Raw genomic sequence first — 25,501 nt, forward strand, 5'->3', positions numbered from 1 at the left:
GTTCTCTAAAGGGACAGATCTCTGCTTTATCTGTCTTACTACACAAAAGACTGGCAGCTGTGCCAGATGTTCAAGCATTTGTTCAGGCTTTGGTTAGGATCAAGCCTGTTTACAGACTTTTGACTCCTCCCTGGAGTCTAAATCTAGTTCTTTCAGTTCTTCAAGGGGTTCCGTTTGAACCTTTACATTCCATAGATATTAAGTTACTATCTTGGAAAGTTTTGTTTTTGGTTGCAATTTCTTCTGCTAGAAGAGTTTCAGAGTTATCTGATCTGCAGTGTTCTCCTCCTTATCTGGTGTTCCATGCAGATAGGGTGGTTTTGCGTACTAAGCCTGGTTTTCTTCCTAAAGTTGTTTCTAACAAAAATATTAACCAGGAGATAGTTGTACCTTCTTTGTGTCCGAATCCAGTTTCAAAGAAGGAACGTTTGTTACACAATTTGGACGTTGTCCGTGCTCTAAAGTTCTATTTAGAGGCTACTAAAGATTTCAGACAAACATCTTCTTTGTTTGTTGTTTATTCTGGTAAAAGGAGAGGTCAAAAAGCGACTTCTACCTCTCTTTCCTTTTGGCTTAAAAGCATTATCCGATTGGCTTATGAGACTGCCGGACGGCAGCCTCCTGAAAGAATCACAGCTCACTCCACTAGGGCTGTGGCTTCCACATGGGCCTTCAAGAACGAGGCTTCTGTTGACCAGATATGTAAGGCAGCGACTTGGTCTTCACTGCACACTTTTGCCAAATTTTACAAATTTGATACTTTTGCTTCTTCGGAGGCTATTTTTGGGAGAAAGGTTTTGCAAGCTGTGGTGCCTTCCGTTTAGGTAACCTGATTTGCTCCCTCCCTTCATCCGTGTCCTAAAGCTTTGGTATTGGTTCCCACAAGTAAGGATGACGCCGTGGACCGGACACACCAATGTTGGAGAAAACAGAATTTATGCTTACCTGATAAATTACTTTCTCCAACGGTGTGTCCGGTCCACGGCCCGCCCTGGTTTTTTAATCAGGTCTGATGAATTATTTTCTCTAACTACAGTCACCACGGTACCATATGGTTTCTCCTATATATATTTCCTCCTGTCCGTCGGTCGAATGACTGGGGTGGGCGGAGCCTAGGAGGGGACCATGTGACCAGCTTTGCTGGGACTCTTTGCCATTTCCTGTTGGGGAAGAGAATATCCCACAAGTAAGGATGACGCCGTGGACCGGACACACCGTTGGAGAAAGTAATTTATCAGGTAAGCATAAATTCTGTTTTTTTGGTTATGTTATTATTTAGGTAGCTATGCATTGTCTATATTGTACACACAAACTTGTCCACATCACTGTTATTCTTTAATTACTTTATTTTCTGTTAGGTTACAGACATAAAATAGCTATTTTATCTCTGTAACCTAACAGAAAATAAAGTAATTAAAGAATAACAGTGCTGTGGACAAGTTTGTGTGTACCATTGGGATTGGGGGAGCTTGGCAGAGTCCCTGTCTTCATGTGCACTTTACTCCTTGTGCTGCTGTACTGATACTTTTCTACATTGTCTATATTGTAGGAGGTATTTAGCTATTGTGATAATTGGCTCTGCATTCAGGCTATACTATTCCTTGTACTTTGAACTTATACATGGTTAGCTGGCCTTTGACTCATTCAGCCTCTTTCTTAGCTTAGTCATGGCCTCATAGACCAGTGTTTTGTTTTTTCACCCCCCCCCCACCCCACCAATGTTGATACAGTACGATACAGTTTTTTTGTGAGAAGAATAAAATCCTGCCATCTGAGTAACCTATAGGCACACTCAGGTTATGAATATTACCCAACCCATAATATCTAAAGTTTAGCTTATTTGTTCAGTTAAAGTCAGTATATGGCTCATATAGCTAGCTGTCACTAAATTTCTCCCATTTTATTTATCCTTCTAGCAGGTAATAAAGTTAGTTCTAAATCTAGCTCTAAATTTTATTTTTGTATGCTGCCGAGATTTTTAATTCTATTTCTATAATGGGTCCAAAAGTGTCCCTTTTGTTTTATCCCCCAATGTAACTCTTTATTCTTTACCTTTAGATTATGTGGTCCAAGAGTTGCCACTTATCTTCATTAGGGGTGTTCCTTAACTTTTAATCTCTAGCATATTTTAGGTGGTCACTGAGCATAGTTGCTATAAAATTTGAGGTTAAAGGGACATAAAAGCCATTTTTTTTCATAATTCAGATAGAGCATATAATTTTAAACAACTTTCCAATTTACTTCTATTATCTAATTAGCTTCATTCTCTTGGTATCCTTTATTGAACAGCTTATCTAAATAGGCTTAGTAGCTGCTGATTGGTGGCTACACATGATGCCTTGTGTGATTTGCTCACCCATGTGCATTGCTATATCTTCAAAAAAGGATATCTAAAGAATGAAGCAAATTCTATAATTTAAATAAATTAGAATGTTGTTTAAAATTGTATTCAGTGGCTATTTCTAATATGGTTTAAAATGACTTTAATTGGCATTTAACCCAAAATGTTATTCCCCATAAAGGGCCAGATTGCAAGTAGACCGGTATTTAATGCACCCGCTCAAGCGCTAAGTCAGCTAGAAGTAAGCTTTTTGCGCACGTCGGGTAGTGCTCGTATTACAAGTTAAAAGTAAACTGTTTTCGGTTGCACGCTAACCTGATGCGCATAAAAAAATAAAGTTAGAATATAGTGCGCTCAATAATGTATTCCCCCATAGAAGTCAACGGAGCAAAAAAAGTGGAAAAACTCTAACACAGTACTCGCACACAAACCTGATCGCATATTTTCAAGTGTACTAACCCGACATGAAAATTAGAATATTTCCTTCCATAAGGCAGGGAGTGTCCACGACTTTATTCCTTACTGTTGGGAAATACAACACCTGGTCACCAGGAGGAGGCAAAGACACCCCAGCCAAAGGCTTAAATATCCCTCCCACTTCCCCTATCCCCTAGTCATTCTTTGCCTTTCGTCACTATAGGTGGTGGCAGAGAAGTGTCAAAAGATTTGGATAGTCTTGTAATGGGTATGTTCCCTTCAAAGAAAGGACTGGAGTTTTAAGAAGTCATGTCAACCTCTCAGTAAGAATATTGATGAAAGTTAGAGTCCCGGGCAATCAGTGTTGACAAGTTTCACTGCTTGCTGTTACACACTCAAGTCCATGTCAGAGGTGCTGCTGCAAGACTGTCACACTTGAGAGGCTGTGCCTGTTCCACAGCATGGATGCTGGAGGTAAGGAATCTGGGTTCAGAGAGATCACTACCCTTTCTACCCTAACCGCTCTACTTGTAGTTCCCCGCAGCTAAACTAATCCTCCATCTGGAGGTGGCTTTTTTCCTGCGGATTTTACAGCACAGTTCCAATCGGCGGTGTCTGCGGCCCTAAGTGCCTTACCTCGCTCTAACAAACGCAAGAGGAAGATTAAACATAGTTCTCCTGACTTAGTCATCTAAATATTTGTCAGATTTAGCTATTATGTCCCAGCTATCTGAGGATGAGTTAACCTCTGTAGCCCTTGTCTACTTTTAAAAATGTATTCCCGGTCTCTGACTCTCAATTAGACTTATGGGGCTCCTTCCCTAAGATGGATGGCGCTATTTCTACGCTGGCTAAGCGTACTACTATACCACTGGTGGATAGTTCCTCCTTTAGAGAGCCTATGGATAAGAAAATAGAAACCTTTCTGAGGAAGATGTTTCAACATACATGGTTTTTATTTCAACCGGCGGTAGTTGTAGCCGCGGTTACTGGAGCAGCTACCTACTGGTGCGACACTCTGTTGGAGCTCATTGAGATGGAGACTCCCCTTGAGGATATTCAGGAGAGAATTAAGGCTCTGAGAATTGCTAACTCCTTCATCTGTCACACGAATATGCAGATTATTCGCATAAATGCAAATGCTTCTGGCTTTGCTGTCCTAGCCCGCCGGGCTCTCTGGTTGAAGTTGTGATCTGCGGATATGACTTCTAAATCCAGACTTCTTTCTCTTCCTTTCAAGGGAAAGATTTTATTCCGTCCAGGGCTGGACTCCATTATTTCTACAGTTACCGGTGGGAAAGGTGCCTTCCTACTGCAGGATAAGAAAAATAGGCCTAAGGGACGGCAATTGTCTAATTTTCGTTCCAACAAATCACAACAGCAATCATCATCCAAGTCCGAGCAGCCCAAGAGTACATGGAAGCCGGCTCAGTCCTGGAATAAATCCAAACAGACTAAGAAGCCTGCCGGGAACAAATTGGCATGATCCCCCGATCCGGGATCAGATCAAGTAGGGGGCAGACTGTCTCTTTTTTCAGACGCTTGGTTCCAGGATGTACTGGATCCTTGGGTCCTGGATTTTTGTATCTCTACGATACAGGATAGGATTCAAGTGTCATCCGCCCAAGGGCAGATTCCTACTCTCCAGTCTGTCTACAAGACCAGAAAAGAGGGCTGCCTTCTTAGGTTGTGTACGGGATCTCTCCTCTAGGAGTAATTGTCCCGGTACCTATAGCAAAAAGAGGTTTGGGGTTTTATTCAAACCATTTCATGGTTCCAAAGAAGGAGGGAACTTTTCGTCCAATTCTGGACCTAAAGTGCCTAAACAAGTTTGAGTGTTCTGAGTGTTTCTGAGTGTTCCCTCTTTCAAGATGGAGACAATACGGTCAATCCTTCCTCTGGTTCAGGTAGTTTATGATCACAATAAACCTGAAGGATGCATACATTCACCTCCCGATACACAGGGAACATTTTCAGTTTCTGAGGATTGCTTTTCTGGACCAGCACTTCTGTTTGGCCTAGCTACTGTTCAAAGGTTATTTTTGAAGGTTCTGGGGGCTCTTCTAGCCATTTTCAGAACATATGAAAAAAAAAAGGTATTGCAGTAGAGCCTTACCTGGACGATATCTTGGTACAGGCACCATCTTTTCGTCTAGCGGAAGAACATTCGGAGTCCCTTCTCAATCTTCTTCGATCACATGGATGGAAGATAAACTTGGAAAAGAGTTCTCTTACTCCAAGTACAAGGGTGATTTTCCTGGGAATAATAATAGACTCCATATCTATGAGAATATTCCTCACAGATCAGAGACTTTGCAAGCTAATTTCTGCATGTCTTGCCCTCCAGGCCTCCTTGAGACCATCAGTGGCTCAGTGTATGGAGGTGATTGGACTCATGGTGTCCTGTACGGACATCATTCCTTTTGCCAGATTCCATCTCAGACCCTTACAACTATGCATGCTGAGACAATGGAATGGCGACCATTCAGATCTGTCTCAACAGATCGTGCTGGACAACCTGTTGAGAGACTCGCTCTCCTGGTGGCTCTGTCCAGATCATCTGTCCCAAGGCACATACTTCCTGAGACCGTCCTGGTAGATTGTAACTAGGACGCAAACCTTTCCAGCTGGGGAGCCGTTTGGGGTGCCAAGAAGGCACAAGGTCTGTGGACTCAGGAGGAGTCTTCCCTTCCAATCAATATTTTTTTTTCCGTCCCAGTTTATCAGATTCCAATCAGACAATATAACTTCGGTTGCCTACATCAACCATCAGGGGGGAACGAGAAGTTCCTTGGTGATGAGAGAAGTATCTCATATACTAGAGTGTGAGGAGACACAGTTGTACGCTGTCAGCGATCCATATTCCAGATGTGGACAACTGGGAAGCGGACTTGCTCAGCAGGCAATCCTTTCACCCAGGGAAATGGTCTCTTTACCTCGAGGTGTTTGCAGAGATATGCAGTGAGTGGGGGACGCCGGAGATAGATCTCATGGCATCCTGCCTCAATACCAAGCTACCCAGGTACAGGTTAAGGTTGAGGGATCCTCAGGTGGAATTGATAGATGCCCTATCAGTAGCATGGAGGCTCAGGCTCTTTTATCTTTTTCCTCCATTACCGCTTCTCCCTTGTGTGGTGGCTCGCATGAAGCAGGAGCGAGCATCAGTGATTCTGATTGCTCCATCGTGACCGCAAAGGATGTGGTTTGCGGATCTGGTGGGGATGTCCTCATCTCCTCAGTGGAGGTTACCTTGTCGTAGAGATCTGCTGATACAGGGTACAGAAGGCTACTACGACTTCCATATCTTTCTGGTTGAGGAGTGTCATCCACTTAGCTTATGAGACAGCATGCGACAGGATCCTAAGAGGATAACGGCTCATTCCACAAGAGCAGTGGCTTTCTCCTGGGCTTTTAGGAACAAAGCCTCTATGGATCACATTTGAAATGCGGCTACCTGGTCCTGCTTACATATTACAGCCTTTTTAACAGTGTAAATTTGCTGTCCCGTCAAAGTAACTCAACACACAGCCATTAATGTCTAAACCGTTGGCAACAAAAGTGAGTACACCCCTAAGTAGAAATGTCCAGATTGGGCCCAGAGTGTCAATATTTTGTGTAGCCACCATTATTTTCCAGCTCTGCCTTAACCCTCTTTGACATGGAGTTAACCAGAGCTTCACAGGTTGCCAATGGAGTCCTCTTCCACTCCTCCATGATGACATCACGGAGCTAGTGGATGTTACAGACCTTGCGCTCCCCCCCCCCATTCCATTTGAGGTTGCCCTACAGATGCTCAATAGGGTTTAGGTCTGTAGATATGCTTGGCCAGTCCATCACCTTTACCCTCGGCTTCTTTAGTAAGGCAGTGGTCGTCTTGGAGGTGTGTTTGGGGTCGTTATCATGTTGGAATACTGCCCTGCGGCTCAGTCTCTGAAGGAAGGGGATCATGCTCTGCTTTAGTATGTCACAGTACATGTTGGCATTCATGGTTCCTTCAATGAACTGTAGCTCCCCAGTGCCGGCAGCACTCATGCAGGCCCAGACCATGACACTCCCACTAGCATGCTTGACTGTAGGCAAGACACACTTATCTTGGTACTCCTCACCTGGTTGCCGCCACACACGCTTGACACCATCTGAACCAAGTAAGTTTATCTTGGTCTCATTGGACCACAGGACATGGTTCCAGTAATCCATGTCCTTAGTTTGCTTTTCTTCAGCAAACTGTTTGCGGGCTTTCTTGTGCATCATCTTTAGAATAGGCTTCCTTCTGGGACGACAGCTTTGCAGACCAATTTGATGCAGTGTGAGGCGTATGGTCGGAGCACTGACAGGCTGACCCCCCACCCCTTCAACCTCTGCAGCAATGCTGGCAGCACTCATATGTCTATTTCCCAAAGACAACTTCTGGATATAAGTCTGAGCAAGTGAACTCAACTTCTATAGTCGACCATGGCGAGGCCTGTTCTGAGTGAAGCCTGTCCTGGGAAATTGCTCTATGGTCTTGGCCACCATGCTGCAGCTCATTTTCAGGGAATTGGCAATCTTCTTATAGCCTAGGCCATCTTTATGTAGAGCAACAATTCTTTTTTTTTCAGATCCTCAGAGTTCTTTGCCATGAGGTGCCATGTTGAACTTCCAGTGACCAGTATGACAGAGTGTGAGAGCGATAACATCACATTTAACACACCTGCTCCCCATTCACTCCTGAGGCCCTGTAACACTAACGAGTCACATGACATCGGGGAGGGAAAATGACTAATTGGGCCCAATCTGGACATCTGTACTCTCTTCTGTTGCCAACGGTTTAGACATTAATGGCTGTGTGTTGAGTTATTTTGAGGGGACAGCTAATTTACACGTATACAGGTTGTACACTCACTACTTTACATTGTAGCAAAGTGTCATTTCTTCAGTGTTGTCACATGAAAAGATATAATACAATAATTACAAAAATGTGAGGGGTGTACTCACTTTTGTGGGATACTGTATGTATCTCAATTTTAAAGCCCTTTGCCTGCCCTTTTTTTTCTAACACAAGACCTCATATCTTTGACTTCTTATAACTTTTTTGTGCAATATATATATTTTTTTTATATATATATTTTTTATTTGATGGTGTTAAGAGTGTAGCTGTACTTTATAATATGTATATATACATGATTATATATAGGTGTGTATATATATATATATATATATGTGTATGTGTATAGTATATATATATATATATATATATATATATATATATATATATATATATATATATATATATATATATATATATATATATAAATATCTATTTAGAAATACATAGAACATTTTCTGCTATGTGTAGAACATTGGAGTGCCAAATACTTACAGTAAATACATAGTTAAAATCTTTAATTAAAAATGAATATTGCATATGTATATGTCTGTAAATATATAAATACACCTATAAATAAATATGCACACACACACACATATATATATACATATATATATATATATATATATATATATATATATATACATACATACATACATATACATCTTTAGAGTTAAAGCCCTTTGCCTACTTTTTTCCCCTAACAACTGAGCCCTTATAATTCTTTTTATTGCAACATTTAAAAAAAAAAATATATATTAGATGGCGTTGTTATGAGTGTAGCTGTACTCTGTAATTTATTTTTGATGTGTTTTGTGACACTTTTTTTTTTTGTTTGACGAAACAGTTAACTAGAGCTTTGTGGACATGCTAACCCGACGAGCGTTAACTTTAATTGCGCTCAAGCAATCACGTTAAATCCGACCTGCAAAAACACCCACGATAAACCCATTTTCACTTGCGCATAACTGTTAACACTCCACTTTTAATCTGACCCAAAATATTAAATAGTGCATAGTTAAATGACTTTGCAATGCAATCATTTTAAATATGACTGCATTCCATGGACCGTCATACATGCTCCACTGTTATTGTTTGATGTGTGCATTGGCTTATATATATATATATATATATATATATATATAAGTCCTTATTTGGTCACAGTAATAGAGATGAGAATACAACACTTAAAGGGACATGAACCCCAAAAATATTCTTTCATGATTCAGATAGAGAATACAATTTAAAACAACTTTCTAATTTACTTCTATTATCTAATTTGTTTCATCCCCTTGGTATCATTTGCTGAAGTAACAGCAATGCACTACTGGTTTCTAACTGCTCACATGGGTGAGCCAATGACAACCTGTATTTATATTCAGCCACCAATCAGCAGTTAGAACCTAGGTTCTTTGCTGCTCCTGAGCTTGCCTAGAAAAACATTTCAGCAAAGGATAACAAGAGAAAGAAGCTAATTAAATAATAGAAGTAAATTGGAAAGTTGTTTAAAATTGTATTCTCTATCTGAATCATGAAAGAAACATTTTGGGTTTCATGTCCCTTTAAGATGCTTTTCAGATGGGTATATACATGGAATTAGGGCTGCAACAACTAATCGGTAAGTTTGATCATAAAAATAGTTGTCAACAAATCTCATTATCAATTAGATGGTCAGCGATTAGTTGGTCAGTTGTATAGCACCAGCTGCTTTAATCTGATGATCTACTGCAACTAAGATTGTGCAAAAAAAATTGAATTTTCTCCAACATAGGTGTGTCCGGTCCACGGCGTCATCCTTACTTGTGGGGATATTCTCCTCCCCAACAGGAAATGGCAAAGAGCCCAGCAAAGCTGGTCACATGATCCCTCCTAGGCTCCGCCTACCCCAGTCATTCTCTTTGCCGTTGTACAGGCAACATCTCCACGGAGATGGCTTAGAGTTTTTTAGTGTTTAACTGTAGTTTTTATTATTCAATCAAGAGTTTGTTATTTTAAAATAGTGCTGGTATGTACTATTTACTCAGAAACAGAAAAGAGAAGAAGATTTCTGTTTGTATGAGGAAAATGATTTTAGCAACCGTTACTAAAATCCATGGCTGTTCCACACAGGACTGTTGAGAGGAATTAACTTCAGTTGGGGGAACAGTGAGCAGTCTCTTGCTGCTTGAGGTATGACACATTCTAACAAGACGATGTAATGCTGGAAGCTGTCATTTTCCCTATGGGATCCGGTAAGCCATGTTTATTAAGATAGTAAATAAGGGCTTCACAAGGGCTTATTAAGACTGTAGACTTTTTCTGGGCTAAATCGATTCATTATTAACACATATTTAGCCTTGAGGAATCATTTAATCTGGGTATTTTGATAAGATTATATCGGCAGGCACTTTTTTAGACACCTTATTCTTTAGGGGCTTTCCCAAATCATAGGCAGAGCCTCATTTTCGCGCCGGTGTTGCGCACTTGTTTTTGAGAGGCATGACATGCAGTCGCATGTGTGAGGAGCTCTGATACATAGAAAAGACTTTCTGAAGGCGTCATTTGGTATCGTATTCCCCTTTGGGCTTGGTTGGGTCTCAGCAAAGCAGATACCAGGGACTGTAAAGGGGTTAAAGTTAAAAACGGCTCCGGTTCCGTTATTTTAAGGGTTAAAGCTTCCAAATTTGGTGTGCAATACTTTTAAGGCTTTAAGACACTGTGGTGAAATTTTGGTGAATTTTGAACAATTCCTTCATATTTTTTCGCAATTGCAGTAATAAAGTGTGTTCAGTTTAAAATTTAAAGTGACAGTAACGGTTTTATTTTAAAACGTTTTTTGTACTTTGTTATCAAGTTTATGCCTGTTTAACATGTCTGAACTACCAGATAGACTGTGTTCTGAATGTGGGGAAGCCAGAGTTCCTTCTCATTTAAATAAATGTGATTTATGTGACAATGACAATGATGCCCAAGATGATTCCTCAAGTGAGGGGAGTAAGCATGGTACTGCATCATTCCCTCCTTCGTCTACACGAGTCTTGCCCACTCAGGAGGCCCCTAGTACATCTAGCGCGCCAATACTCCTTACTATGCAACAATTAACGGCTGTAATGGATAATTCTGTCAAAAACATTTTAGCCAAAATGCACTCTTATCAGCGTAAGCGCGACTGCTCTGTTTTAGATACTGAAGAGCATGACGACGCTGATAATAATGGTTCTGAAGGGCCCCTAAACCAGTCTGATGGGGCCAGGGAGGTTTTGTCTGAGGGAGAAATTACAGATTCAGGGAACATTTCTCAACAAGCTGAACCTGATGTGATTACGTTTAAATTTAAGTTGGAACATCTCCGCGCTCTGCTTAAGGAGGTATTATCCACTCTGGATGACTGTGACAATTTGGTCATCCCAGAGAAGCTATGTAAAATGGACAAGTTCCTAGAGGTCCCGGGGCTCCCAGAAGCTTTTCCTATACCCAAGCGGGTGGCGGACATTGTAAATAAAGAATGGGAAAGGCCCGGTATTCCTTTCGTCCCTCCCCCCATATTTAAAAAATTGTTTCCTATGGTCGACCCCAGAAAGGACTTATGGCAGACAGTCCCCAAGGTCGAGGGAGCGGTTTCCACTTTAAACAAATGCACCACTATGCCCATAGAAGATAGTTGTGCTTTCAAAGATCCTATGGATAAAAAATTAGAAGGTTTACTTAAAAAGATGTTTGTTCAGCAGGGTTACCTTCTACAACCAATTTCATGCATTGTCCCTGTCGCTACAGCCGCATGTTTCTGGTTCGATGAGCTGGTAAAGGCGGTCGATAGTGATTCTCCTCCTTATGAGGAGATTATGGACAGAATCAATGCTCTCAAATTGGCTAATTCTTTCACCCTAGACGCCACTTTGCAATTGGCTAGGTTAGCGGCTAAGAATTCTGGGTTTGCTATTGTGGCGCGCAGAGCGCTTTGGTTGAAATCTTGGTCAGCTGATGCGTCTTCCAAGAACAAGCTACTTAACATTCCTTTCAAGGGGAAAACGCTGTTTGGCCCTGACTTGAAAGAGATTATCTCTGATATCACTGGGGGTAAGGGCCATGCCCTTCCTCAGGATCGGCCTTTCAAGGCCAAAAATAAACCTAATTTTCGTCCCTTTCGTAGAAACGGACCAGCCCAAAGTGCTACGTCCTCTAAGCAAGAGGGTAATACTTCTCAAGCCAAGCAAGCTTGGAGACCAATGCAAGGCTGGAACAAGGGAAAGCAGGCCAAGAAACCTGCCACTGCTACCAAGACAGCATGAAATGTTGGCCCCCGATCCGGGACCGGATCTGGTGGGGGGCAGACTCTCTCTCTTCGCTCAGGCTTGGGCAAGAGATGTTCTGGATCCTTGGACACTAGAAATTGTCTCCCAAGGTTATCTTCTGGAATTCAAGGGGCTTCCCCCAAGGGGGAGGTTCCACAGGTCTCAGTTGTCTTCAGACCACATAAAAAGACAGGCATTCTTACATTGTGTAGAAGACCTGTTAACAATGGGAGTGATTCATCCTGTTCCATTAGGAGAACAAGGGATGGGGTTCTACTCCAATCTGTTCATAGTTCCCAAAAAAGAGGGAACGTTCAGACCAATCTTAGATCTCAAGATCTTAAACAAGTTTCTCAAGGTTCCATCGTTCAAGATGGAAACCATTCGAACAATTCTTCCTTCCATCCAGGAAGGTCAATTCATGACCACGGTGGATTTAAAGGATGCGTATCTACATATTCCTATCCACAAGGAACATCATCGGTTCCTAAGGTTCGCATTCCTGGACAAGCATTACCAGTTCGTGGCGCTTCCTTTCGGGTTAGCCACTGCTCCAAGGATTTTCACAAAGGTACTAGGGTCCCTTCTAGCTGTGCTAAGACCAAGGGGCATTGCTGTAGTACCTTACTTGGACGACATTCTGATTCAAGCGTCGTCCCTTCCTCAAGCAAAGGCTCACACGGACATCGTCCTGGCCTTTCTCAGATCTCACGGATGGAAAGTGAACGTGGAAAAGAGTTCTCTATCTCCGTCGACAAGGGTTCCCTTCTTGGGAACAATAATAGACTCCTTAGAAATGAGGATTTTTCTGACAGAGGCCAGAAAAACAAGACTTCTAGACTCTTGTTGGATACTTCATTCCGTTCCTCTTCCTTCCATAGCGCAGTGCATGGAAGTGATAGGTTTGATGGTAGCGGCAATGGACATAGTTCCTTTTGCGCGCATTCATCTAAGACCATTACAACTGTGCATGCTCAGTCAGTGGAATGGGGACTATACAGACTTGTCTCCGAGGATACAAGTAAATCAGAGGACCAGAGACTCACTCCGTTGGTGGCTGTCCCTGGACAACCTGTCACTAGGGATGACCTTCTGCAGACCAGAGTGGGTCATTGTCACGACCGACGCCAGTCTGATGGGCTGGGGCGCGGTCTGGGGATCCCTGAAAGCTCAGGGTCTTTGGTCTCGGGAAGAATCTCTTCTACCGATAAATATTCTGGAACTGAGAGCGATATTCAATGCTCTCAAGGCTTGGCCTCAGCTAGCGAGGGCCAAGTTCATACGGTTTCAATCAGACAACATGACAACTGTTGCGTACATCAACCATCAGGGGGGGAACAAGGAGTTCCCTGGCGATGGAAGAAGTGACCAAAATCATTCAATGGGCGGAGTCTCACTCCTGCCACCTGTCTGCAATCCACATCCCAGGAGTGGAAAATTGGGAAGCGGATTTTCTGAGTCGTCAGACATTGCATCCGGGGGAGTGGGAACTCCATCCGGAAATCTTTGTCCAAATCACTCAACTGTGGGGCATTCCAGACATGGATCTGATGGCCTCTCGTCAGAACTGCAAAGTTCCTTGCTACGGGTCCAGATCCAGGGATCCCAAGGCGGCTCTAGTGGATGCACTAGTAGCACCTTGGACCTTCAAACTAGCTTATGTATTCCCGCCGTTTCCTCTCATCCCCAGGCTGGTAGCCAGGATCAATCAGGAGAGGGCGTCGGTGATCTTGATAGCTCCTGCGTGGCCACGCAGGACTTGGTATGCAGATCTGGTGAATATGTCATCGGCTCCACCATGGAAGCTACCTTTGAGACGAGACCTTCTTGTTCAAGGTCCGTTCGAACATCCGAATCTGGTCTCACTCCAGCTGACTGCTTGGAGATTGAACGCTTGATCTTATCGAAGCGAGGGTTCTCAGATTCTGTTATCGATACTCTTGTTCAGGCCAGAAAGCCTGTAACTAGAAAGATTTACCACAAAATTTGGAAAAAATATATCTGTTGGTGTGAATCTAAAGGATTCCCTTGGGACAAGGTTAAGATTCCTAAGATTCTATCCTTCCTTCAAGAAGGATTGGAAAAAGGATTATCTGCAAGTTCCCTGAAGGGACAGATTTCTGCCTTGTCTGTGTTACTTCACAAAAAGCTGGCAGCTGTGCCAGATGTTCAAGCCTTTGTTCAGGCTCTGGTTAGAATCAAGCCTGTTTACAAACCTTTGACTCCTCCTTGGAGTCTCAACTTAGTTCTTTCAGTTCTTCAGGGGGTTCCGTTTGAACCCTTACATTCCGTTGATATTAAGTTATTATCTTGGAAAGTTTTGTTTTTGGTTGCAATTTCTTCTGCTAGAAGAGTTTCAGAATTATCTGCTCTGCAGTGTTCTCCTCCTTATCTGGTGTTCCATGCAGATAAGGTGGTTTTACGTACTAAACCTGGTTTTCTTCCAAAAGTTGTTTCTAACAAAAACATTAACCAGGAGATTATCGTACCTTCTCTGTGCCCGAAACCAGTTTCAAAGAAGGAACGTTTGTTGCACAATTTGGATGTTGTTCGCGCTCTAAAATTCTATTTAGACGCTACAAAGGATTTTAGACAAACATCTTCCTTGTTTGTTGTTTATTCCGGTAAAAGGAGAGGTCAAAAAGCAACTTCTACCTCTCTCTCTTTTTGGATTAAAAGCATCATCAGATTGGCTTACGAGACTGCCGGACGGCAGCCTCCCGAAAGAATCACAGTTCATTCCACTAGGGCTGTGGCTTCCACATGGGCCTTCAAGAACGAGGCTTCTGTTGATCAGATATGTAGGGCAGCGACTTGGTCTTCACTGCACACTTTTACCAAATTTTACAAGTTTGATACTTTTGCTTCTTCTGAGGCTATTTTTGGGAGAAAGGTTTTGCAAGCCGTGGTGCCTTCCATCTAGGTGACCTGATTTGCTCCCTCCCATCATCCGTGTCCTAAAGCTTTGGTATTGGTTCCCACAAGTAAGGATGACGCCGTGGACCGGACACACCTATGTTGGAGAAAACAGAATTTATGTTTACCTGATAAATTACTTTCTCCAACGGTGTGTCCGGTCCACGGCCCGCCCTGGTTTTTTAATCAGGTCTGATAATTTATTTTCTTTAACTACAGTCACCACGGTATCATATGGTTTCTCCTATGCAAATATTCCTCCTTAACGTCGGTCGAATGACTGGGGTAGGCGGAGCCTAGGAGGGATCATGTGACCAGCTTTGCTGGGCTCTTTGCCATTTCCTGTTGGGGAGGAGAATATCCCCACAAGTAAGGATGACGCCGTGGACCGGACACACCGTTGGAGAAAGTAATTTATCAGGTAAACATAAATTCTGTTTTTTTTTTTTAAATCTTTTTTTCTATCCGATTAATCGGACAATAATCATCCGATTAATTGGATAGAAATAAATAAAAATGTTTGCACAATACCATGTGCAGGAGTTTTGAAGCAGGATTGAAGCAGCTGGTGCTGTGCAATTAACCAACTAATGGCTGACCACCTAATTGATAATGAGATTCTTTGACAACTATTTTTATGATCAATCTTACTGATTAGTTGTTGCAGCCCTACATGGAATGCAAAACTCCCAAGGGCTCACAAAAAAGATTAGTTTTAAAGTGGCTGGCTGGAGCGCAAGGTATTTGAATCTAGATTAAAAAGTATGTTATAGCGCATCTTCATTACTGATCCATCTAAAATATCACAAACATTCCGTATCTGTTTATCCAGAGGGGATATTTTGCAATACAGTGATTCATTTCTAAAAAATATAAAAATGACTTTTATGTCTCTTAAGTTATATTATGGTTTAATACTTCTGTACTTTGTAGAGACCAACATGCATAAACCATTTCCCTCTGTTTTTAGAGACAAGTACGTTCAATGCCCTGAATGTACCCTTGCATAACAGAAGACATCAGGTATGGCACTTGTTCCATTTGTTTTATATTTACCAAGATATATGCATGCTTTATATAGTTTATTATACTAAATAAGAGCCAGTAGACACAATATTTGTTGTTGATAAACATTTGGCAGAAATATTTTTTTTATTTTGTTTTTGGTGAATCATTGTTAATGAGTTTCTGCATGTAGTATATTTCTTTCATAAAATGATGATGTCCACAGTCCTCCATAACATATGGGATATATTTCCTGCCACTAGGAGGAGGTCAAGAACCTATATCAGAGCTTAAAATCCCTCCGACCTCTCTCTTTGTTTTGTTCTTGGTCTTGTAGGAGATAGTTGGGAGTAGAGGTGCTTCAGCTACTTCCTTATGGATCTAAATTTGGGAGCTCAGACCAATGTGAGACCCATAACCCTGGGAATTATCATTCACAAAGAAGAGAGTATTCACAGCAGCTGAATGATACAGGGACATAAGAATAAACTGGTATGTGCACAATATTTCCCTATGGGACTTCAGCCATAACTACCCTCGGACGTTGCAGGAACTTATCCTTATTCTCCCCCTATGGGATACAGGTATTTCCTACAGATATCCTCTGTGGTACCCCTACCTACACTGGGCTCTCTACTGGATACTGCTGCAGCTACATGCCTGATGGAGGGGTGCTACTTAAGTTAAGTGACTTACCACAGCACACATGCAGCCCAGCGGCTAATTGTAGGTACTCTGGCACAGGTACCACATAGCCAAGGTACTTAGCCTGCACTCCTCATGACACACTTTTCTTTCAAACAGGTGGTGAGAGTCCACAATCCTTTAGTCTTGGTAATTACTCTTCTCTACCACTAGGAGGAGACAAAAATTCCCAAACCCCAATACCTCTATAAAACCCCTCCCACTTCACACATACCTCAGTCTTTACCTCTGCTGGAAGTGGTTGAAGAATGAAGATGTGCATTTTATTCTTCATAGAGAGGGTTTTTCAGTCTATATTGAGGCCTGGTTTCCATCAGAGTATAGTACTTGACAGAGGGATGTATATGGGGTATGGTTTATGGTTATCTTTTCACCTCATGGGAAATTTTTCATAAACCCTTTATAATTGGTCGCAGGGACTTGTCTTTTGCCTCCCTTAATGGATCTACAATATATTCCCATTGCTGATATGTTTCAGTACTTGTTTGGCTGTCTGCTGCTTGATTGCTATATATATATATATATATATATATATATATATATATATATATATATATATATGTGTGTGTGTGTATGTTCGCTAATATATATGGCCTGTGACAGATACTTTTTTTCACTATTCCCTTGCTGTTTTGTGCACGTCAGCTTTTTTGGTGCTCTTAATTTTTGTTGCATCGAGGTTGTGCACGTCGGTTTAGCACATGTCCCTTTAGTCTTCCTATAGTTTACCCTTGTGTCGGTTTACACAGGTCGAGTAAGCGCACTTTCGCAGGGTTATGCGCGTGTCGGGATTTGCGCCCAAAATCTCCTTTTTAGTTGTGTGTTTTTTTTGTGTGCACTCGGATTTAATGTCTATTCCTTCTGCTTTGTTGCAGTTCGGTTTTGTAAAAACTGTTTAGGAAGGGGTAAGTGGTTTCCATTCCTTAAGAGCTTTTTAAGGGTTTATTTTTTAGTGTTTATTGCATTTCTTTGCCATATGCTTTAATGGAGCAGCAGGATTCTGTCTCTAAATCTACTGAGTCTCCTGAACACCTTTCTACCATTATCAGGTGTGCTTATTATAAGAGAGCTGAAGTGTTTTCCCCAGCTCATTTATGTGGCTGATGTTTAGATTTGTTAATGCAATCAGATCAATCTAATGTTGTTTCTCTGGCTACTAATGCCCCTACTGTTTGTTCATTACAGGATAATGCTGTAACAGATTTATTCTGTCCAATGTTCCAAGGAATCCTGTAAAAGCTCAAGCTTTTGTTCTGTTTGTCTCAGATCTTGAAGCTATGTGAGTGATTGTTCCAGTTCCTTTGCAGGAACAGGGGATGGGATTTTATTCAAACTTTTTCATTGTTCCAAAGAAGAAAGGTACTTTCAAACCAGTTCTAAATCTAAAGGCTCTGTACAGGTTTGTAAGGATCTTTTAAAATGGAAACTATCCTGACTATTCTGCCTTTTGTTCAGCAAGGTCAGTTTATGGCCACAATACATTTAAAGGATCCTTAACCTTATATTCCTATTCACAGAAAACATTTCCAGTTTCAGAGGTTTGCCTTTTTGGTCTGTCTACAGCTCTAAGAATATTCACAAAGGTTCTGGGTGCCCTTTTGTGTGTGATTAGGTCTCAGGGTATTGCAGTGTTTCCATAACTGGACGACATCTTCGTTTAAGTTCCATCTTTTCCTTTAGCAGTATCTCACACCAACCGACTCTTGTTGTTTCTCATGGTTGGAGGATCAATTTTCCAAAGAGTTCTTTGGTTCCTCAGACAAAGGTAACTATCTTGTGTTTCCAAATAGATTCAGTATCCACGAGTATTTCTCTAACAGAGCAGAGAAGGTTGAAATTGGTCAGTCTCTCTCGTTTCCTTCAGTGGCTCTGTGTATGGAAGTCGTAGGTATTATGATTGCAGCCTCAGATGCAATTCAATTTGCTTGATTTTTATGAGGCTTCTTCAGCTTTATATGCTGCATCAATGGTGCAGGGATTATACTCGGCTTTCTCAAAGGATATTTTTGGATCACAGTACAAGTTAGTACAACTTTGTGGCAGGATCATCAGTTTATTATTCAGGGGGCTTCTTTTGCTCATACTACTTGTACTGTGATCACTACAGATGCCAGTCTTTTAGTTTGGGGAGCTGTTTGGGGGTCTCTGACCAGCACAGGGAGTTTTGGATCCTCTGGAATCGAGGTTACCAATCAATGTTCTAGAACTCATCTCCATTTCCAGACAGACAATTTCACAGCAGTAGCTTATATCAACCATCAGGGGGAAACTCGCAGTTTCCTGGCTTTGATGCAAGTGTCTCTGATTATTTCCTTTGCAGAAGCCAATTCTTGTCTAGTCCAGGAATGAACAACTGGGAGGCAGACTTTCTCAGTCGTCACGCTCTACATTCAAGGGAATGGTCACTTCACCAGGATGTGTTAAATCAGAAAATCATATTGTGGATCTTTGGGGTCTCCGACAGATAGATCTAATGGCCTCTCGTTTGAACAACAATCTTTGCAGGTACTTTGCAAGTTCCAGGGATTCTCAGGCAGAGTTAGAGGATCCTCTAGTAGTTCCTTGGTCTTTTCAGTCTGCTTATCTTTTTCCGCCTCTGGTTCTCCTTCCCAGAATGGTTTCCAAAATAAGGCTAGAGAAGTCGCCTGTAATCCTGGTTGCCCTTGCATGGCCCACAGTATTTGGTATGCAAATTTGGTTCAGATGTCCAGCTGCCCTCCTTGACCTCTTCCTCTATTGTCAGACCTTCTGTTGCAAGGTCCATTTTTACATCCGTCTTGATGGCATGAAAATTGAACGCTTAGTCCTTAGACATAGGGGTTTCTTGGATTCTGTGATTTAAACCCTGATTCAGGCTTGTAAGCCTGTAACTAAGAGGAAAGTCTATCACAAGGTCTGGAAGACCTTTATTTCATAGTTTATAAATCATGTTTTTTTTCTGGCATTCTTTCAGAATTCCTAGGATTCTGCAGCTTTTGTGGGATGGTCTAGATAAGGGGCTATCTGCCAGTTCTCTGAAGTGGCAGATTTTTGCTTTTTTATTTTTGTTCCACAGAAAGATTGCTAATCTTCCTGATGTTTATAGATTTGTTCAGGCTCTGGTTAGTTCTAATCCTGTTATCAAGCCTATCTCCATGGAATCTTAATCTAGTTTTACAGTTTTTGCAGGCTCCTCCTTTTGGACCTATGCATAAATTGGACTTAAAAGTACTTTCTTGGAAAGTGTCATTTCCTCTGAGCTCAGGAACTCAAGTACTCAGTCAGACAATGTTACAGCTGTGGCTTATATCAATCATCAGGGGGGAAGCAGAAGTTCATTGGCGATGAAGGAAGTTCAGAAAATTCTGGATTGGGCAGAGATCCATCATTGTCATATATCTGCGGTTCATGTTCCAGGAGTGGACAATTGGAAAGCAGATTTTCTCGGTTGTCAGACAATCCATCCAGGTGAATGGTCTCTTTATCCAGATGTATTCAGTCAGATTGTTAATCTCTTGGGTCTACCAGAGATAGATCTCATGGATTTCAGGTTTAACAACAAACTTCAAGGAAACAATGTATGATCCACGCCTGGTAGTATAAAACTTGAACTTTTTTAATTTCTTTAAAAACAGATGGAAGACTTTCAGCATGCAGAGTGAGCACATGTTGAGAAGTTGTACAGACTTTGGGAGAGGGAGCAACATCCTATTCATTTGCAGAGAATTCTCTACATGATTTTCATGAAGTCTGATATAGTTACCTTACAATCACTTGAGGGTGAGTCAAGGAACCCTATAGGTACAGTCAGTAGAGGAATATCCTTTAAAAATAAATCTACCTTTTACCCCATTCACAGTTGGGGCAATATATTGGAGACATTTCAACAAAGAGTGGAAACAGACTTGACTAAATCTGGCAGGTTCCCTTACCAATACCAAACTAAACTTAACATTTAAACAGAAGAAGGCCCTACTGGATCTTCAAAACAACAATAATCTGGTAATACACACCGCGGATAAAGGCGGTGCGGTAGTGGTAATGAACAGGTCAGATTATATAGCTGAGGCATTCAGTCAATTGCACAATTCACACGATTATTTGAAGCTTGATAGGGACCCCACTAGAGCATACCAGCTTGAACTCAAACATATTTTGGTCGATGGTAGGGAACAGGGGTTCTTGGACGAACAGGCTTTTGACTATTTGAATGTACAACATCCCAGGACCCCCTGTTTCCACCATCTTCCAAAAGTACACAAAACTTTATCTAATGTACAGGGGAGGCCTATTGTGAGTGAAATCGGCTCACTGCTAGAACGTCTCTCGCAGTGGACTGATTCCATTCTGCAGCCTCTTGTGGTCCAATTGGCTTCTCATTTAAAAGACACCAAACATGTCATCAATATCATTAAATTTCAAATGGGATAGCAGCTATACATGGCTAACTATCGATGTGGTTGCACTATACTCCTCCATCCCACATGACAAAGGTTTGGAGGCCATTCAATATTTTTTGTTGAATTACTCTGACTTCACTGTAGATTTCCAGACATTCATTATCAGAGTTGTGAGGTTTCTTCTTACCCATAATTTCTTTAAATTTGAGGGGGATTGCTATCTCCAGAGATGCGGCACAGCTATGGGAGCCAAATTTGCGCCATCATATGCCAATTTATATCTTGGTTGGTGGTAGCTGGGCCGCATCTATGGGGATGGCAATCCCTACAGAGATAATATCAAACTATACTATAGGTACATCGATGACCTGCTTCTAGTCTGGAAAGGTCAGGCGGACAACATTGAAAAGTTTATGAGTCTTTTGAATTCCAATGATTTGGGCTTGAGGTTTACCTGTGATTTGAATCCAGTAGAAATTAATTTCTTGGACCTGTCTTTAAAGGGTTCGATTGACAAAGGGATCACAACGTGTGTTTACCGCAAGCCTATATCGGGAAATACCATTTTGCATGGTAATAGCTGTCACCCTGAGCAGATCAGGTTTGCTATAGCTAAAGGCCAATTCATAAGGCTCAAACGCAATTGCTCCAACCATTCTGACTATCGGAGCGAAGCTTCTGATCTGAGCAGAAGACTAAGGGAGAGGAAATATCCCAAACATGATATAGTCAGAGCAGAAGCGGTTGTAGACCGAATTTCAAGGGATGATTTGCTTAGAACCAACAAGAATAGCAGTACAAGTTTTGACAAAACTGACAAGGTGAATTTTGTAACTGAGTTTAGTTCTCAATACCGAGATATCTGAAAAATAGTGAAAAATAATTTTTCAATTCTGGCAGCTGACAATCACCTTAAAAAGATTGTGGAACAGGGAATCAGGTGTTCTATACTAGTACCAACACAGCTTAAAAAGTCTCCAAGTACTAAGAGTTCCTGGCTTAGGCATACTGGGATGTATAAGTGTGGGAGTCACCATTGTCGCCCATGTGAATTTGTTCAAGTTGTCAAAAACTTTGAGTCTCTGATGAATTTTTCAAGATTTGACATACGCTCATGTTTAAACTGCAGAACCAGCTATGTCATTTACCTGATTACTTGTACCCAGTGCAAAAAACAGTATATCGGCCTTACGTCAAGGGACATGAATTCGAGAATTAGATAACATCTCTCCACAATAAGTGTGGGCAAGGCATCTACTTCTCTAGTGCAGCACTTTGCTAAGACACATGATGGCAATCTAAACACCTTTAGGTGGTGTCCTATAGAAAAAGTAGCTCTGCCTAAACGAGGAGGTAACCTTGACCAGCTTCTAGCGAAGAGGGAAATATTTTGGATATTCAAAATGGAAACCAGGGTCCCCAAAGGACTAAATTCAAAATTTTGACATGATCAATTATTGGGAGTAAAATGTAACTAAATCTAGAATTATTGAAAGGTGAAAGGTTTTTCCCATAGCCCAAGTATTACATCTATTAGGGCATTAATTCAGATTTTGTCTTAAATATATGAGGCGGTTTATTTATCCAACAATAGGAATGGCCTGCATGTTGGATACTTAGATTGAATTGAGACATTTCTTATGACATTTCTTATATAATTTGCTCATATTTACATTGCCCCCATTTCATGTTCCGATCAGCCAATAGAATGCGAGCTCAATCTGATTGGTTGATTGGATCAGCCAATCGGATTGAACTTGAATCTGATTGGCTGATTGAATCAGCCAATCAGATTTTTCCTACCTTAATTCCGATTGGCTGATAGAATCCTATCAGCCAATCTGAATTCGAGGGACGCCATCTTGGATGACATCATTCAAAGGAACCTTCATTCGGCGAGTAGGCGTCGGTTGAAGAGGATGGATCCGCGTCGGCTGGGAAGAAGATGGCTCCGCTCCGCATGGATGAAGATAGAAGATGCCGCTTGGATGAAGATGTCTGCCGGTCTGGATGTCCTCTTCTGCCCGGATAGAATGAAGACTTCGGCCCGGCTGGGTGAAGACGACTCAAGGTAGGGAGATCTTCAGGGGGGTAGTGTAAGGTTTATTTAAGGGGGGTTTGGGTAGGTTAGAGTAGGGCTATGTGGGTGGTGGGTTTTAATGTTGGGGGGGTTGTATTTTTTTTACAGGCAAAAGAGCTGATTACTTTGGGGGATGCCCCGCAAAAAGCCCTTTTAAGGGCTGGTAAAAGAGCTGATTACTTTGTAATGTAGAATAGGGTAGGGACTTTTGTAATTTTTTTTAATTTTATTTTATTAGGGGGCTTAGATTAGGTGTAATTAGTTTAAAATTCTTGTAATATTTTTTTATTTTCTGTAATTTAGTGTTTTTATTTTTTTTGTAATTTAGTTTAGTTTATTTAATTGTATTTAATTGTAGGTATTGGTAGGTAATTTATTTAATTAATTTAATGATAGTGTAGTGTTTGGTTTAATTGTAACTTAGGTTAGGATTTATTTTACAGGTAATTTTGTAATTATTTTAACTAGGTAGCTATTAAGTAGTTAATAACTATTTAATAGCTATTGTACCTAGTTAAAATAAATACAAAGTTGCCTGTAAAATAAATATAAATCCTAAAATAGCTACAATATAATTATTTGTTATATTGTAGCTATATTAGGGTTTATTTTACAGGTAAGTATTTAGTTTTAAATAGGAATACTTTAGTTAATAAGAGTTAATTTATTTCGTTAGATTAAAATTATATTTAATTTAGGGGGGTGTTAGGGTTAGGGTTAGACTTAGCTTTAGGGGTTAATACATTTATTATAGTAGTGGCGAGGTCCGGTCGGCAGATTAGGGGTTAATACTTGAAGTTAGGTGGCGGCGATGTTGGGGGGGCAGATTAGGGGTTAATAAATATTATGTAGGTGTCGGCGATGTTGGGGGCAGCAGATTAGGGGTTCATAGGGATAATGTAGGTGGCGGCGGTGTCCGGAGCGGCAGATTAGGGGTTAATTGTGTAATGCAGGGGTCAGTGATAGCGGGGTCGGCAGATTAGGGGTTAATAAGTGTAAGGGGTTAAGTGCAGACTTAGAAAGTGTTTCCCCATAGGAAACAATGGGGCTGCGTTAGGAGCCGAACGCTGCTTTTTTTCAGGTGTTAGGTTTTTTTTCAGCCCAAACTGCCCCATTGTTTCCTATGGGGGAATCGTGCATGAGCACGTTTTGCCAGCTTACCGCTACCGTAAGCAACGCTGGTATTGAGGGTTGAAGTGGCGGTAAATTCGGTTAATAACTATTTAATAGCTATTGTACCTAGTTAAAATAAATACAAAGTTGCCTGTAAAATAAATATAAATCCTAAAATAGCTACAATATAATTATTCGTTATATTGTAGCTATATTAGGGTTTATTTTACAGGTATTTAGTTTTAAATAGGAATACTTTAGTTAATAAGAGTTAATTTATTTCGTTAGATTAAAATTATATTTAATTTAGGGGGGGTTAGGGTTAGACTTAGCTTTAGGGGTTAATACATTTATTATAGTAGCGGCGAGGTCCGGTCGGCAGATTAGGGGTTAATACTTGAAGTTAGGTGGCGGCGATGTTGGGGGGGCAGATTAGGGGTTAATAAATATTATGTAGGTGTCGGCGAAGTTAGGGGCAGCAGATTAGGGGTTCATAGTGATAATGTAGGTGACGGCGATGTGCGGTCGGCAGATTAGGGGTTAAAAATATTTATTATAGTGGCGGCGATGTGGGGGGACCTTGGTTTAGGGGTACATAGGTAGTTTATGGGTGTTAGTGTACTTTAGAGCACTGTAGTTAAGAGCTTTATATACCGGCGTTAGCCCATAAAGCTCTTAACTACAGCCTTTCCATGGGCGTTAGGAGTCTTGTCGGTAGAGGTGTAATGCTCACTTCAGCCAAGACTCAAAATACCGGCGTTAGGAAGATCCCATTGAAAAGATAGGATACGCAGTTGGCGTAAGGGGATCTGCGGTATGGAAAAGTCGCGGCTTGAAAGTGAGCGGTACACCTTTACCTGGCTGACTCTAAATACCAGCGGGCGGCCAAAAGCAGCGTTAGGACCCCTTAATGCTGCTTTTGACGGCTAACGCAGAACTCTAAATCTAGGCGTTAATTTGGTTCTAAAAGTTTTGCAGTCTCCACCTTTTAAACCTATGCATAAGGTGGATATTAAGCTTATTTCCTGGAAAGCTTTATCCCTTTTGGCTATTTCATCTGCTAACAGAGTGTCTGAATTGTCTGCACTTTCTTCTGATCCTCCTTATTTGATTTTTCATAAGGATAAAGCTGGTTTGAGAACTTCCTTTAATTTTCTGCCTAAGGTTGTTACTTTTGAAAATATTAGTTGGGAAATTGTGGTTCCTTACCTTTGTCCTAATCCCTAGAATTCTTCTGAGAGACATCTTCATAACTTTGATGTTGTTCGGGCTCTGAAATTTTATCTTGAGATTACTAAATATTTCAGACTCCTTATTTTTTTTGTTAATTTTTCAGGTAAGCTCTGGGGCCAGAAGGCATCTTTTGTTGCTTTGGCCTCTTGGATTAAGCAATTAATTCATATGGCT

General features: G+C 41.3%; 1 protein-coding gene across 1 annotated transcript in view; it reads left to right on the forward strand.

The window, feature by feature from the left end:
- PPP1R21 (protein phosphatase 1 regulatory subunit 21) overlaps window positions 1-25,501 on the forward strand; it is a 557,069-nt gene that overhangs the window by 179,025 nt on the left and 352,543 nt on the right. Inside the window, exon 8 of the mRNA XM_053712717.1 lies at window positions 15,783-15,835. Within this exon, the coding sequence (XP_053568692.1) occupies window positions 15,783-15,835 (53 nt within the window). The remainder of the gene's footprint in view (window positions 1-15,782; window positions 15,836-25,501) is intronic.

Source organism: Bombina bombina, chromosome 4, assembly GCF_027579735.1.
Source record: "Bombina bombina isolate aBomBom1 chromosome 4, aBomBom1.pri, whole genome shotgun sequence".
Taxonomy (NCBI): domain Eukaryota; kingdom Metazoa; phylum Chordata; class Amphibia; order Anura; family Bombinatoridae; genus Bombina; species Bombina bombina.